Source organism: Haplochromis burtoni, unplaced genomic scaffold (genome assembly GCF_018398535.1).
Source record: "Haplochromis burtoni strain Fernald_Lab_line unplaced genomic scaffold, NCSU_Asbu1 Contig_164, whole genome shotgun sequence".
In the NCBI taxonomy this organism is placed as follows: domain Eukaryota; kingdom Metazoa; phylum Chordata; class Actinopteri; order Cichliformes; family Cichlidae; genus Haplochromis; species Haplochromis burtoni.
Window position 1 is genome coordinate 474,822 of NW_024582525.1, and position 12,234 is coordinate 487,055.

General features: G+C 40.6%; 2 protein-coding genes across 3 annotated transcripts in view; one reads left to right on the plus strand and one right to left on the minus strand.

Moving 5' to 3' along the window:
- cd9a (CD9 molecule a) overlaps positions 1-5,000 on the minus strand; it is a 6,699-nt gene extending 1,699 nt beyond the window's left edge. The window contains exons 1-6 of one of the 2 annotated variants that reach the window (XM_005933060.3): positions 4,790-5,000; positions 2,237-2,339; positions 2,049-2,146; positions 1,548-1,622; positions 1,234-1,335; positions 17-106 (exon numbers count right to left, since the gene is read on the minus strand). In XM_005933060.3, the coding sequence (XP_005933122.1) occupies positions 17-106; positions 1,234-1,335; positions 1,548-1,622; positions 2,049-2,146; positions 2,237-2,339; positions 4,790-4,858 (537 nt within the window). In that variant the 5' untranslated portion in view covers positions 4,859-5,000. Of the gene's footprint in view, positions 1-16; positions 107-1,233; positions 1,336-1,547; positions 1,623-2,048; positions 2,147-2,236; positions 2,340-3,296; positions 4,199-4,789 lie in introns of those variants that run through there. The other variant, XM_005933061.3, reaches the window with a different exon arrangement.
- Positions 5,001-7,087: 2,087 nt separating this feature from the next.
- Positions 7,088-12,234, plus strand: part of vwf (von Willebrand factor) — a 21,762-nt gene continuing 16,615 nt past the window's right edge. Inside the window, exons 1-15 of the mRNA XM_005933059.3 lie at positions 7,088-7,242; positions 7,397-7,448; positions 7,595-7,738; positions 7,974-8,076; positions 8,187-8,395; positions 8,646-8,767; positions 9,744-9,963; positions 10,053-10,175; positions 10,257-10,368; positions 10,453-10,499; positions 10,596-10,732; positions 11,004-11,142; positions 11,363-11,463; positions 11,562-11,757; positions 11,831-12,046. Of these exons, the coding sequence (XP_005933121.1) occupies positions 7,237-7,242; positions 7,397-7,448; positions 7,595-7,738; positions 7,974-8,076; positions 8,187-8,395; positions 8,646-8,767; positions 9,744-9,963; positions 10,053-10,175; positions 10,257-10,368; positions 10,453-10,499; positions 10,596-10,732; positions 11,004-11,142; positions 11,363-11,463; positions 11,562-11,757; positions 11,831-12,046 (1,927 nt within the window). The 5' untranslated portion in view covers positions 7,088-7,236. The remainder of the gene's footprint in view (positions 7,243-7,396; positions 7,449-7,594; positions 7,739-7,973; positions 8,077-8,186; positions 8,396-8,645; positions 8,768-9,743; positions 9,964-10,052; positions 10,176-10,256; positions 10,369-10,452; positions 10,500-10,595; positions 10,733-11,003; positions 11,143-11,362; positions 11,464-11,561; positions 11,758-11,830; positions 12,047-12,234) is intronic.

Sequence of the window (12,234 nt, forward strand, 5' to 3'; positions counted from 1 at the left end):
CACAGGATAGTCGTACCTTAGTAATGAGCTCCTCCAGCAGCTCCCCCTTTGGACAAGTTTCTGGGTTTGTTTCCTCTAACCTCCCATTTGGACCACAACAGTTCAGCTGTAAACATATATGAATATATGTTGTAAATGAACATGATGACCATGAATGCAGATGAAAACAGAGACCCAAATGTGGTTTTCCATGGCATGCATTTTTCATTTAAGTCTGTGAAGGTTCTCAGTCATCCAGGTCATCGTAGTCAAAGGAGCTTGCAAAGAAAGGCGTCTCTAGACGGCTTTCTTTGCAAGCTCCTTTGACATTTTTAATTTAACTTTGCTATTTGGGCTGATTGGGACCTGATGAATGTAAAAACAAAGAATCACCGTTTTTTTCACCTGATTTTTGTTTCTGAGAAAAATGAGGTCAACATAAGAGGATATTCATTTTAAATTTTGATAGAACAGTGGCAGTATAATTTCATTGTAAATGGATATCAGGCCCTATGTAGAGCAAAATTGAGTATTTTGGTCTACACAACCCAAAATGTGGTCCTAGGAGGTTAAACATAGTCACTGTGGCATCACCTAATGGTTTGTAGACTCATTTTGGTTTTTGATACTGTACACATGTACTACAGTGAAATGTCAATTAAAAAGTATTCCACACTGAAGTACACCCTGGGCTATCATTTATGTTATTGTAAAAGGTTATATATATACATATATATTTAAATTGTTAATTAACATTAACAATTAACCCTTCTCATATACACTTATGGACTATCTGAGGAATCACTCATCGTTGGTCATTAGATAGAATGGAGGTTTAAGGCTTCATTTTGGAGACCATGTCCATCCTTTTTATACAGATCATCCAAATAAAGCCTGCACCTCTCTTAATAGCGTTTGCGACACATGTTAATGCAGACATTAAGCCTGAGATACAGCATGTTAAGATGTGAGACTTAGAAAAGGTGGTAGATGTGTTGTTATCACTAGATACAAGTTTTCCTTGTACTACCTGTATAGTTTGTTGTGTGTAATCATCTCACAGTTTTAGCTTCACACATAGCAGCTGTGGTTTTGATCTTAGTAATTCTCATGAAGAACGGTAATACAAAAAAAATCTGTCCTAGAAAACCAGTTTCACCTAGAAATAATAAACAACATTTATCTGACTCTACCGTAGGTGACAAATTTCTTTTGGATAAGATCAGAGTCGGCCTGAATTAGAAAGAGACTCACCTCAGCTTGAATCACCCGCAGTGTCTCTTTGAGGTGCTCGTCTCCATTTGACTTGTAGTTGTTGTACGTCTGTGTGTAAAATCCTGTGATATCATTCACCACCTGCAAAACAGCAGTAAACGGAGAAACGATGATATAATATATGTCACAGAGACACATAAATCTCCAAACCCCTTCACTCGACTCGCTTTTTTGGATTTGGTTTGTCTTTTCTGATCTGGCAGTGTTTTCTCACATGGATTCCTGTAGTGTACTAGGTCTGTGTAAAGTGTTTTCAACCTGATAGTTAGCATTATAATTTGTTAAAATGTTACCTGGCTTTGGTTAGAAAATCCCCAGATTCCAGCAGCTACCTCAATGGCAAATATGATTAGCAGGAAGAAGAAGAACTGCAGAAAGAAAAAGACTAAATTAAACTCAGCTGACTGTTTGCTTCCAGGCATGCTTGCGCGCATGTCTTCTGCGCTCATGTATGAACACATAAGGTCAGTTGAGGGTAGCCAAACCCAGTTTTCATTTACTCCTCCTCTTGAGAGGTTTAATACGAGAAGACCGGGATGGTGGAAGCTAGTGCAGAGAAATCTAAGAGACTCTTCCGTGGCCTTCACACAGTTCAGTAAACAAAGATGAAGGCAGACATCTCATATCTTTTGAGTGAGCCCAAGGTTCGTCCGTAAAGCACACTTGTGACAGTGAGATAAAAAGTCCAAGTGCAGCTAAGTGAAATCACTAAGACAGTTAAAATTTTTACGTTAGTTAGATCAAAATTAGTTAATAGAATATGATAGTTATGAAGATTATTAAGTGGTACAAACCGTTCCCAGCATACAGGGGGACTCCCGGATGGCACCACAACATCCCAGAAAGCCCACCACCATGATCAGTGCTCCAGCTGCTATCAGAATATATACACCTACACACACACAACACATGTGATATACAGAGAAGAATAAATAGCTTTTATATAAATAGCTATGATATAATAAACATCCCTGCATCTTACCTGTGTAAAACACATATGAAGAATCTGGTTCTTCAAATAAGCTTTTGGTCTTCTGGTCTAATCTTAGCCACAGTCCTATAGCTAATACAGCAGTGCCGGCGAGCTGCAACACACAAAAATATATGTTGTCACATACAAGATATATTGCAATTTGGACCATGCAATTTGCATACTGTTTGCTCATTAAAAGTTGAGTCAAGAAGAAAACTCTTCATACTCAGTTCTCTTCATGTCCAGGCATGCATCATCCCCCGCTTGCCAACCTAATCAGCAAGCATCGGTTAACAATTATGCCTCTGAGTTTTAAACACTGCACTGACCAGCTGTTTCTCCTGGTTTCATCCTTACAGTTTCGCAGTACTCAAACAGAAATCTTCAAATATAATTTAATAAACAGTGCCTCGTTGCGGAAACTCCCCTTTCACAGTAATTACTTCTATTTGTCTACAAATCAATCAAAAAACACCTACAAATATTACAATTCAATGCCTACAAAGCTTCATGTTTCTAAAAAACAAAATAAAACAAATAGCCCAAAGTAAACTGAAACTGAACATTACACTTTTGATTCTTAAGCTCTGAGACAGATAACAGAGAAGGGAGCCTGCATGGCCACAGCTTGCACACATTCCTTTTAACATTTTCACTTAACATGAACACATAGTAGCAAGTTATTTGAAATATGCGGAGAAAGTATTCTAAAACTTAGAGTTTAGGACTTTAAAAAACGTGTGTACAAGGCCACTTACAAGCCTCGGCAAAGATAGGTTTTGTAAATGTTTAACTTTGAGAAGAAAGGTGGCACGCAGTTTTTTTTGAAAGCGTGGGAGTGTCACTTTGCCTTTTCTTCTCACGTTTTGACAAATGCTTCTTGTTTTGAATACTTTATGCCATATTGCTGCAGTTTTCCTGTATCCTTTAAAATATGTTAGCTAGTAGAAATTTGTTACAGAACTGTAACACAAGTTGAAACATTTCCCCTTTTCTTTATCACACAAACCACCAGATCAAAATTGTTTTTAAATAATGATTAATTAATTAAAAAGCAAAATACACCTACCCAGAAGAAAAGGTTGAAGATGAACATGAGATATTTCACACATTTGATTCCCCCACCGAGAGCCATGTTGAGTCACATTAAACAGTTCACCACTGTGACAAAGTAGTGCCTTTTTTTCCAGGAAGAAGCCAACGCAAAGGTAGTGGTAAGAGAGAGTATTCTCAATACCGTGCCTTTCAGAGTCACCTGATTATGGAGGTAGGGAGTGGCCAAAGTAACTCTTCTCTTTCAACCTGTTATTCCATGTATAGTTAGAGGGTGTTATGATCTGGTAGATAGAGGGGTTGTGTCCAGGCATGTAAACGTTTCCTAAAATACCTGCTTGACGACACATTTAATCCTCTGGTATCTGAACTCGTACCTACAGTGAATGGGTCGACTTTTGCTTCCCATTACACCTACAGCTTCTGCTGCACCCAGAAGTGGGTTTTGATCCAGTCCAAGCAAAATTTGCGAACTCTGCTCTGTGTGCACTGACACAAAAGCTGCACTGAGCTTTGATCCTGGTTAGTTTCTATCTCAGAAGGGAAGTGTCTTTGTTTAAATGAGGATGCTAGTTATAAGGAAGCGTCCCTGTGTGTTGACAAATTCTGCTGATTAAGAGTTATACTGTAATTTATAATGTATTGTATTCCCAAAGCTTCTCCATTTCGAAACATTTGTGACTTTTAAAAAGTGATTCTAATGACCTATTTTCATCAATCTTATTAACACTCAAAACTTATTTTTTTTATTTCTCTCTCACACGTAGCGTTCACATGCTGTGGGAAATCTGTCTGCCCTGTAATTAATGCTACACTTAGCTCTATGTATAGCGTCGCAGATTACAAACGTGCATAAAAGGCAACACAACCATTTGAAACCACAAGCACACATCCCACTCAAACACGCACAGCAAGACACACCCTGCGGGTGCGCAGGACAGCGGGACACACATAACCTACATGGGATATCTAGCATTCACGCACAAGCATGTGCGCGCGCACACCGCCAAGTAGACAGACTTCCATTAACAACTCTTTTAGGGGCGGAAGTGTTAATTACTTAATTTTGGGGCTATATCTCGGCCACAATAAGCCCCCTCCCCCTCATTGCAAGTATTAAAATGCCATGCGCGCAAACTCCAGAGTGTGGCTAGTCTGCGCGGTGGAACTGGGTCACTTGGCCACTGGGGATTATTCTCCAGCCCGCACGGTCTCCACAAACATTGGGACACTTTGTATTTAGTGGCAGCCAGAGCCATAATTCATTCATGCGGCTGCTCAGACAATCCGGGGATAAGTAACAGACACACACCGTGAGCACTCGGCACTATTCTGCATCTGGGACGTCTATACCGTGTAATTTTATTCACTATAGTAACCTGCGCTCACACGAATGCGCATGTTCCTACGCAAACCTCACACACGTTCGCACACCTACACGCACACGCACACGTAGAAAAACAGGCAGGATGCACACGAGAATAAAATATTTTCTTGCTTCGGACTCACCCAGAACACCAGGTTAAAGGCAAACATCAGGTATTTGATGCACGTCTCACCCCCCGACAGTGCAGCCATGGTGGTCCTTGAACTGTGACTCACACTTATACCGCTATCTCAAATTCAAGAGGAGAAGAGCCACTATATAACAGTCTGTATGCAGAATGAGGTTATTTGCCGAGGCGCCGGCGTTGACGCGCGTCGTGCGGAGCGCGCCTGTAGTGGTCCGCCCCCTCATGGCTGCACAGCCTCCTATGGCTCTTCTTCTTTCTGTCTTTATTCCTGAAAACTTTTGTTTACAATTTCTTCTTTATTTAATTATTTGACCAAAAACAAGTGGATATGGTTCTATTAGTTATTTTCGGGGATTTTGTGGGATTTCCGGTGATGTAGGAGTGTTGACATCTCCACACGATTTTCGATTTATTCAGATTGCAGCCTGCACTTGCTTTTCAGTATAGTCTCGATGTGTGCCTTTCCTATATACAATAGTGGGAACAGTACACTTAACAGCACCCTGCTGTGGGCATTTGAATGCAAGTTCCTGCAGGACTCTGGGCATTGCGATGACGTAATTCTCCAGGAATAAGGAAAGCGCGTTCACGGATTAAATATACTGTACATGAATGAACACGGTGCACGAGCAGGCTGTGTGCTCGCCAGCAATATATAGCTCACAGACAGACTATAGGTTACACGCTCTCACTTCTAAACGCGATATGAAACAAGTAGCTTTGCAATTGAATGCATTAGCATCTGTGAGGCATGAAGGCTGTGCATTAGTCTTGTGTCTGAACAGTCCTGCTTCAGGGTATATCACGCTTAGATATACGTTTTACGGCCATTTTTAAGTGGGCAATGAATTAGCTACCATTTATAGATGATGTATACATTTTTTTTTACCTAATGTTTTTATAACTTTATTAATTTAATTTAACAGAATAGCTGTGAAAGCGTCAACATCGCTATGCTCGAAAAAAGCCTGAAAAGTATGATGCCATTTGTCTACATTTAGCTTTTAATAATAAAGTGTCAGTTTTCATATCCGTAGTAGGACTGAATTATTTCAATGGCGGTTTATTAATAAGTAGAAAACCCACTTTAAAGCCTGAGCTATGACATTATTTCCAGAAAATTATTGAATTAGAAAAAATACATATACATTTGCATATATTAGTTTTAATTTGATTATATTTGCTATATTTGTTTGTGTAGTTGGGGGGTTCTGCAGGATAACCAACTTGACCAAAACTGCCTCACCATGCATATAAATGATTACCTAAAGCTCTGCATGCCCTTTCAGTTAAGTTATTATATCAGAGCTATCAGAGCTGCTATACAGAAGACATGTAGGCACATTTGCAAGTAATAATGTTAGAATTTTGTTTTTCTCCAAATTCAGCATGTTCATTTGTCTGTTTTGAAAAACATCTCTTGGCATCTCACTGTCGCACTACAGGACATTTTTGGGTACACACATAATTTCAGTGATGCCAGTAATACCCTTGTTTCAAGCAGAGACGCCTTCTATCAGGCAGATTATGAACGTCTGCGTGGGTTTGCGGTGTGTTTGAAGCACACAGCTCCACAGGTGATTTCTAGCTCAACACTAGATAGATCATACATACTGTGCGAACATTTTGGGTGCTTTGTCTGTTTACACCAGATAGGTAGATCAGGTAGTCTCCACAGACCCTGATCATTACGTATTTAGTAGCCTAGAGTTACATAAAGAGAGTGAAAGCAAAAGAAACAGCCTCAGTCTGCAGAATTCTTATTTACTTATTTATAATTACTTTATGCTTGCTTCATACTTATATAAATACTTATTTTTGTGACATTGTGATACAGGTTGTGAATCTGAAAACACCAAACATATTCTTCTTCTTTTTCCTCAGCTTTGTCCAGAGACAACATAAGTTTCCACCTGAGAGTGCTGATCATCACATGTTCCCATTATGTGTGCGTGTGTGTATATGTGTGTGTAATTTTGGCGCCGTTAAGACAAGTGTGTTTGTGCATGTGACACTATCGAAGCAGTGTAATTGCGTGAGATCGCTTTAGTAAGTGTTTTTTTTACCAAAAGGATTGTTTGGCTTGGCACCGATACAGATACGTATGTGTAGACTAATCACTCAGCCAGGCGATCAGTGGGCATATCCTGGCATTGTCCCGTTGAGTGTGTTTGATGGTGTCAGTCTGCAGGCTCCAAGTTGTGGACAGAAAGGCATTCTTTCCCTCTTGTCTGAACCTGGCAAGGGGAGTGGACTTAAGAGAAAGCCTATGAAAGTTGGGTTGGGTTCAGTCTTTGCTATAAAACTGAGCTTCCAGTGGGGCTGAAATTCTTCTTAGTTTAGCCAATGCTTGACCATCACATTACTTTATAATGTCCGGACTCTGTGAGGTCTTAACGTCGTGATTTGGGATAGTGTCTGCTGTTTCTGGAGTCTGGAACCATGGAGGTATGAGTACTTGGAGTTTATAGAAGTAAAAAAAAGGGGTTTTGAAGCAGGCCTAACATCGCACACAAAATAACATGATCTTTGTACATCAGACAATAAAGATATTAGTTTAAGCTGTGATGAAAATGAAAGCATATATGTTTATGTGTTCCAGGACTACATAAAGAGATATTTGCGAGGAATTTGGGTTTTCCTGCAGCTGACCTGTGAGTATTATATTGGAGAATATCCAGTTTCGTTTCTATCTTTACACCCAAAAAGTGACATATGTTACGTGCTTCATATGAAATCTCTTATAATTCTTCTTCAGCACACATCGGCATATCTGTGTACTCTGTTTGTGTGTGTTCAGCTTGTCTAGCGAGCATGACAGGGAGATGCAGTCTGTTTGGACGGCACCACGTTCACACATTCGATGGTGTTTTGTATGACTTTCCTGGAGACTGCAGCTACCTTCTGGCTGGGGACTGCAACCACCACTCCTTCACACTGCTGGGTGAGTCACGCTCAAATTCAATAAAGAGATTCAAAAAAAGATTTGAATTTTAATAGTGTGCCAGGCTTATCTTGTGTAGTTTAGTGTGTAATGCCTCGTTGATGCAATATGTTGGCTTTTGGAAACTGTTTACAAGTCATCTTCACTTTTAATTTTCTGTCTTATTTGGCGAAGTCTGCCATGGTGGTGGTACAAAGTAGTAACAGTGTGTTCAAAATGTGCTTTGGATCTGCAGGCGACTTTCAAAATGGCAAAAGAACTGGAGTCACGCTATTTTTGGGGGATGTCTTTGAGTTGCACCTTTCTGTAGACGGACGGCTCTCACAAGGAGAAAAAAGGTAGCACACTAGCTCTGTCATTCAGCATTAAGTTTGTGTGTATAAATATTGAAAGCTCCTCGCTAGTTTGCTTCTGCAGGAGCTTGATTTATGCCGTCTTTTTTTTCTAGGCTGTCACTGCCCTATGCATCTCACTCTGTGTTTGTGGGCTCAGAGCTCGGCTTTTACAAGCTCTGGAGTGAGGAGTTTGGCTTCACTGTCACCATTGATAATGCTGCCAACATCGCCTTGACCCTGACCAAACGCCATGCAAACCACACCTGCGGCCTCTGTGGCAACTTCAACTCTATGACTGCTGATGAATATACTGCTCAGGAAGGTATGTGCGTGCTATACAGCCCACAAGATGCAACTGTGAGAAGAGTGAAACTAGGGAGAGTTTATTATTACTGGAATAGAGGAAACGATTTGAGTCACCAGCACTCAGCAACAGGAAGAGGAACAACCGAGTACAGGAAAAGATAACAAAGTAAAAGAAAGCAAAAGACACAGTTGTGGTAGGATGAGATTAAGAACAAATCTGTCAACTTGTTTGTCTCTCTGTCTGTGCGTGCCTGTGTATTTTTCAGGATTCCTAACAGAGGACACTTATGACTTTGCAAATTCGTGGGCAGTGAAGGGAGCTGATCAGTCCTGTCAGCGTGTGTCAAATCCATCAAAATCCTGTAACACAACAAAAGAAACTTCCACGGTGAGAGGGTAGTTAAAACACATGCACATGTTTAGATAGTAGGCGTGTCATGATATCTGATGTGTAGACACAAGTCATTAAATAAAAGCTTTGTACATTTCTCCTCACAATAAAAAAGGTATTTTACAGTGGTTCACTTCCTAACAAAGCACCTGATATTTCTTTGTGTGTATTATGCTCTAATTTGCCTTTGTTTTTGTTTCTTTTACTGTTAATATGCAATAGATTATATTTTTTGCACACACATAAACTCATAAAGATTTGTAAACAAACATTTTTCTTTACAAACATATAATATATATTTTAAAATCAGGTGGGTTTTGGAGTTAAAGTGCCAACTATAACCCCCATTGTCTTTGGTTGATGTCCAAGATACATATTATTAGTCCCAAAGATTTTAGAAAGACTTGGCATTTTTAATACATCTGTTCTTTTTTATAAAGGCATTTTGGCTTTCATACACAGTATTAAGGTTCAATATGCTCAAATGGGGACGACAGCCCAGTCTCTTTAAAAAAAACGAACAGCTGGTAAGCGGACAGATCTGACAGGTGTGATTGCAACTCTGTAGCCTGTGCATTCTTTGTGGGTGAGCAGATACGAAATAAAAACAGTTGGATTTCGAAAGAACATTTTGCACATCTGAAACACCCACATGTGAGAAAACTGTACAAATTTCATGTTAGTGTGAAACCACAGGATCCTATCAGCATCTCCTTCAGTTCACTGCAAAACTAATGAATATGTATTCTTTCACTTTTATTCAAAATCTCAGTTTCTATCATTATGGTATTGCCATTTTCACAATTTTCACCCACCAGATGTTAATCCACTCTTCCTCTTTTTTTGGCATTTAACATTTTTTCTGATGAAGTTTCAGACATGGTTTCTATTCCCCATTTATTCAGCTGCACAGGTTGTTAGACCTAAAAAGAGGCAAACAACTTATTTTCTGCCTGTTTGTGCTTATGTGTAGATTTTGTCCAGCTGCAGCGTGTTGCAGACCTCTAGTGTGTTTCTCCACTGCGCCCACTTGGTCTCTCCCGAACCATTCCTGCTGCTGTGTCAGGAGGAGGCCTGTCACTGTGATCAGACAGGGCCCGAAGATTGTTACTGTCCAATCCTGCTGGAGTATGCTCGCACATGCCACGCTCATGGGATACTTCTTCACGGCTGGTCGCAGGAAAGCCAGTGCTGTGAGTTTATTAGTTTATTAGTTCTATAAAATTAACAGCAGGTTATAACATGACTGCATTATTTATATATGCTTTTCTTTTGTGTCAAGTCCCCAAATGTCCAATTGGCATGCAGTACAGTGAATGCACCAAGTCTTGCTCTACAACCTGCCATAGCCTCAACATCCAGGAGGTCTGCAAGGAAGAGTGTGTTGATGGCTGCACGTGTCCTGGTAACCCCTCGCTCACGATATCTCTCTCCTGTCTCCGTCTTACTGTTTCTAGTAGTAACATGGCATGCATGTGTGTTTCAGCTGGCAAGGTTTTGGATGGTAATCGCTGTGTTGAGGTATCCCAGTGTTCCTGTGCGCACATGGGAAAACATTTCCCACCAGGAGCCACGGTCTCTCAGGACTGCAACACCTGGTGAGAAAGCAGTGCAGGCGCAAATACACAGAAATAGTTACATAGAAAATATGCTTCCTTCAAACAAATGTCTCTTTTGTGCAGTGTGTGTCGTCACGGTTCATGGGAATGCACCAATGAAGGCTGTCCTGGTGAGAGAGATGAACAATAATACACACTCACTAATACTTTCGTTTGGGAAATAAAGTCCTCATTTCTAAAGTCATATCCTTGTTGTTGGTGTGTAGGTGAATGCTTGGTTGTTGGCCAGTCTCACTTCAAGAGCTTTGACAACAAGTTCTTCACTTTTGCTGGCCACTGCCAGTATCTGCTGGCAAAGGACTGCTCACAAAATGAGTTTTCTATCATAATTGAAAATGTACAGGTAAAAGTGAGCTTTGGTTTTCAATGCAAAATATAATATAAATTTGGAATTTGGAATTTGTTCTTGCACTAACTACACAATTACACAAAGAATGTCTATTGATTTTATTGTTTATTTGTGTACAGCGCTTTGTGATTGCCTGTCTGCGAAAAGCGCTTAATAAATAAAGTTTACTTACTTACTTACTAGAATGACCCTGTCAGCGTTCTGTCACTCCCGTGTTGCCGGCTTTTCATCATTTACAGCATTTAGGTTGCTTTTTATCTTTCAGTGCGCTGATGATCAGGATGCTGTGTGCACACGCTCAGTGACTCTCAGTCTGCCCTCTCTGGAGGACTTGACAGTCAAGCTGAAGCATGGAGGAATTGTTTCTGTCAACAGCATGAACATCCAGACCCCAATGCATAACGGTATGCTACTTTAAAGTGCATTTAAATGACCTTTTATGCATATAAGTTAAGTAAATATACCTGTAAGATGGTTATCCATATATGAGAGAAGCACTCTGACAGATTTCAGAATGGCAACACATTAGCTCTAACAGCACAGCTCTGCTAAGTACTTGCGTGAGTGGTTCATTAATATTAACTGATTTTAACCAGCCAGTTAACTATGTGTGTCATTTTACAGGCCGTTTACATATCCAGAGATCTGTTCAGTCTTCAGTACGTGTAAAGTTTGGTGAGGACTTTCGTCTGGACTGGGATGGGCGGGGCCGTGTGCTTTTAAAGGTTGAAGAAGTTGTATATCTTAAAGATGTTTCCTTTCAATAACCCCTGTATGAAAAGATGGGGATAAAAACTATCTTGAATTCTGTCTGCCTCCACAGCTGGGTCCACAATGGGCGGGCCGGACCTGTGGACTGTGTGGTAACTACAATGGTAACCAAGGTGATGATTTTTTGACTGGTTCTGGGCTGGTTGAGGCTAGTCCTCACTCTTTTGGCCAGGCTTGGAGGATCAATGGAGACTGTGAATCCACTCAGAAATTTGAAACTGATCCATGTGCCGTTAACCCGAAAAGAGGTATATACACCCACACAGACAGACATCACTCCAGTAATGACTTAACACTAATCTTACGATACCTCGATACCAGTGCGCTTTGCAGAAGAGGCGTGTGCAGTGATGATGTCAGACGTGTTCAGTCCGTGCCACTTTCTGGTGAATCCGGGTCCGTTCCAGCAGTTCTGTCGTTATGATGTGTGTGCGTGTGGGGACGGTGAGGAGTGCCTCTGCTCGGCTTTGTCCGCCTATGCAGCTGCCTGCTCAGCAAGAGGAGTGCTGCTCAACTGGAGGTCTCCTTCGCTCTGTGGTAACTTTTACATTGGACCTATTTACAGTTGATCACTCACTCACTCACACACACACACACACACACACACTCTCTCTCTCTCTCTCTCTCTATCTCTCTCTCTCTCTCTCTCTTTCTGGCTCTTTCTGTGGTTTATTTAGAATCATTTTGTATGCATTTTTTTTATAGATCATTTCATTTTCAGTAAT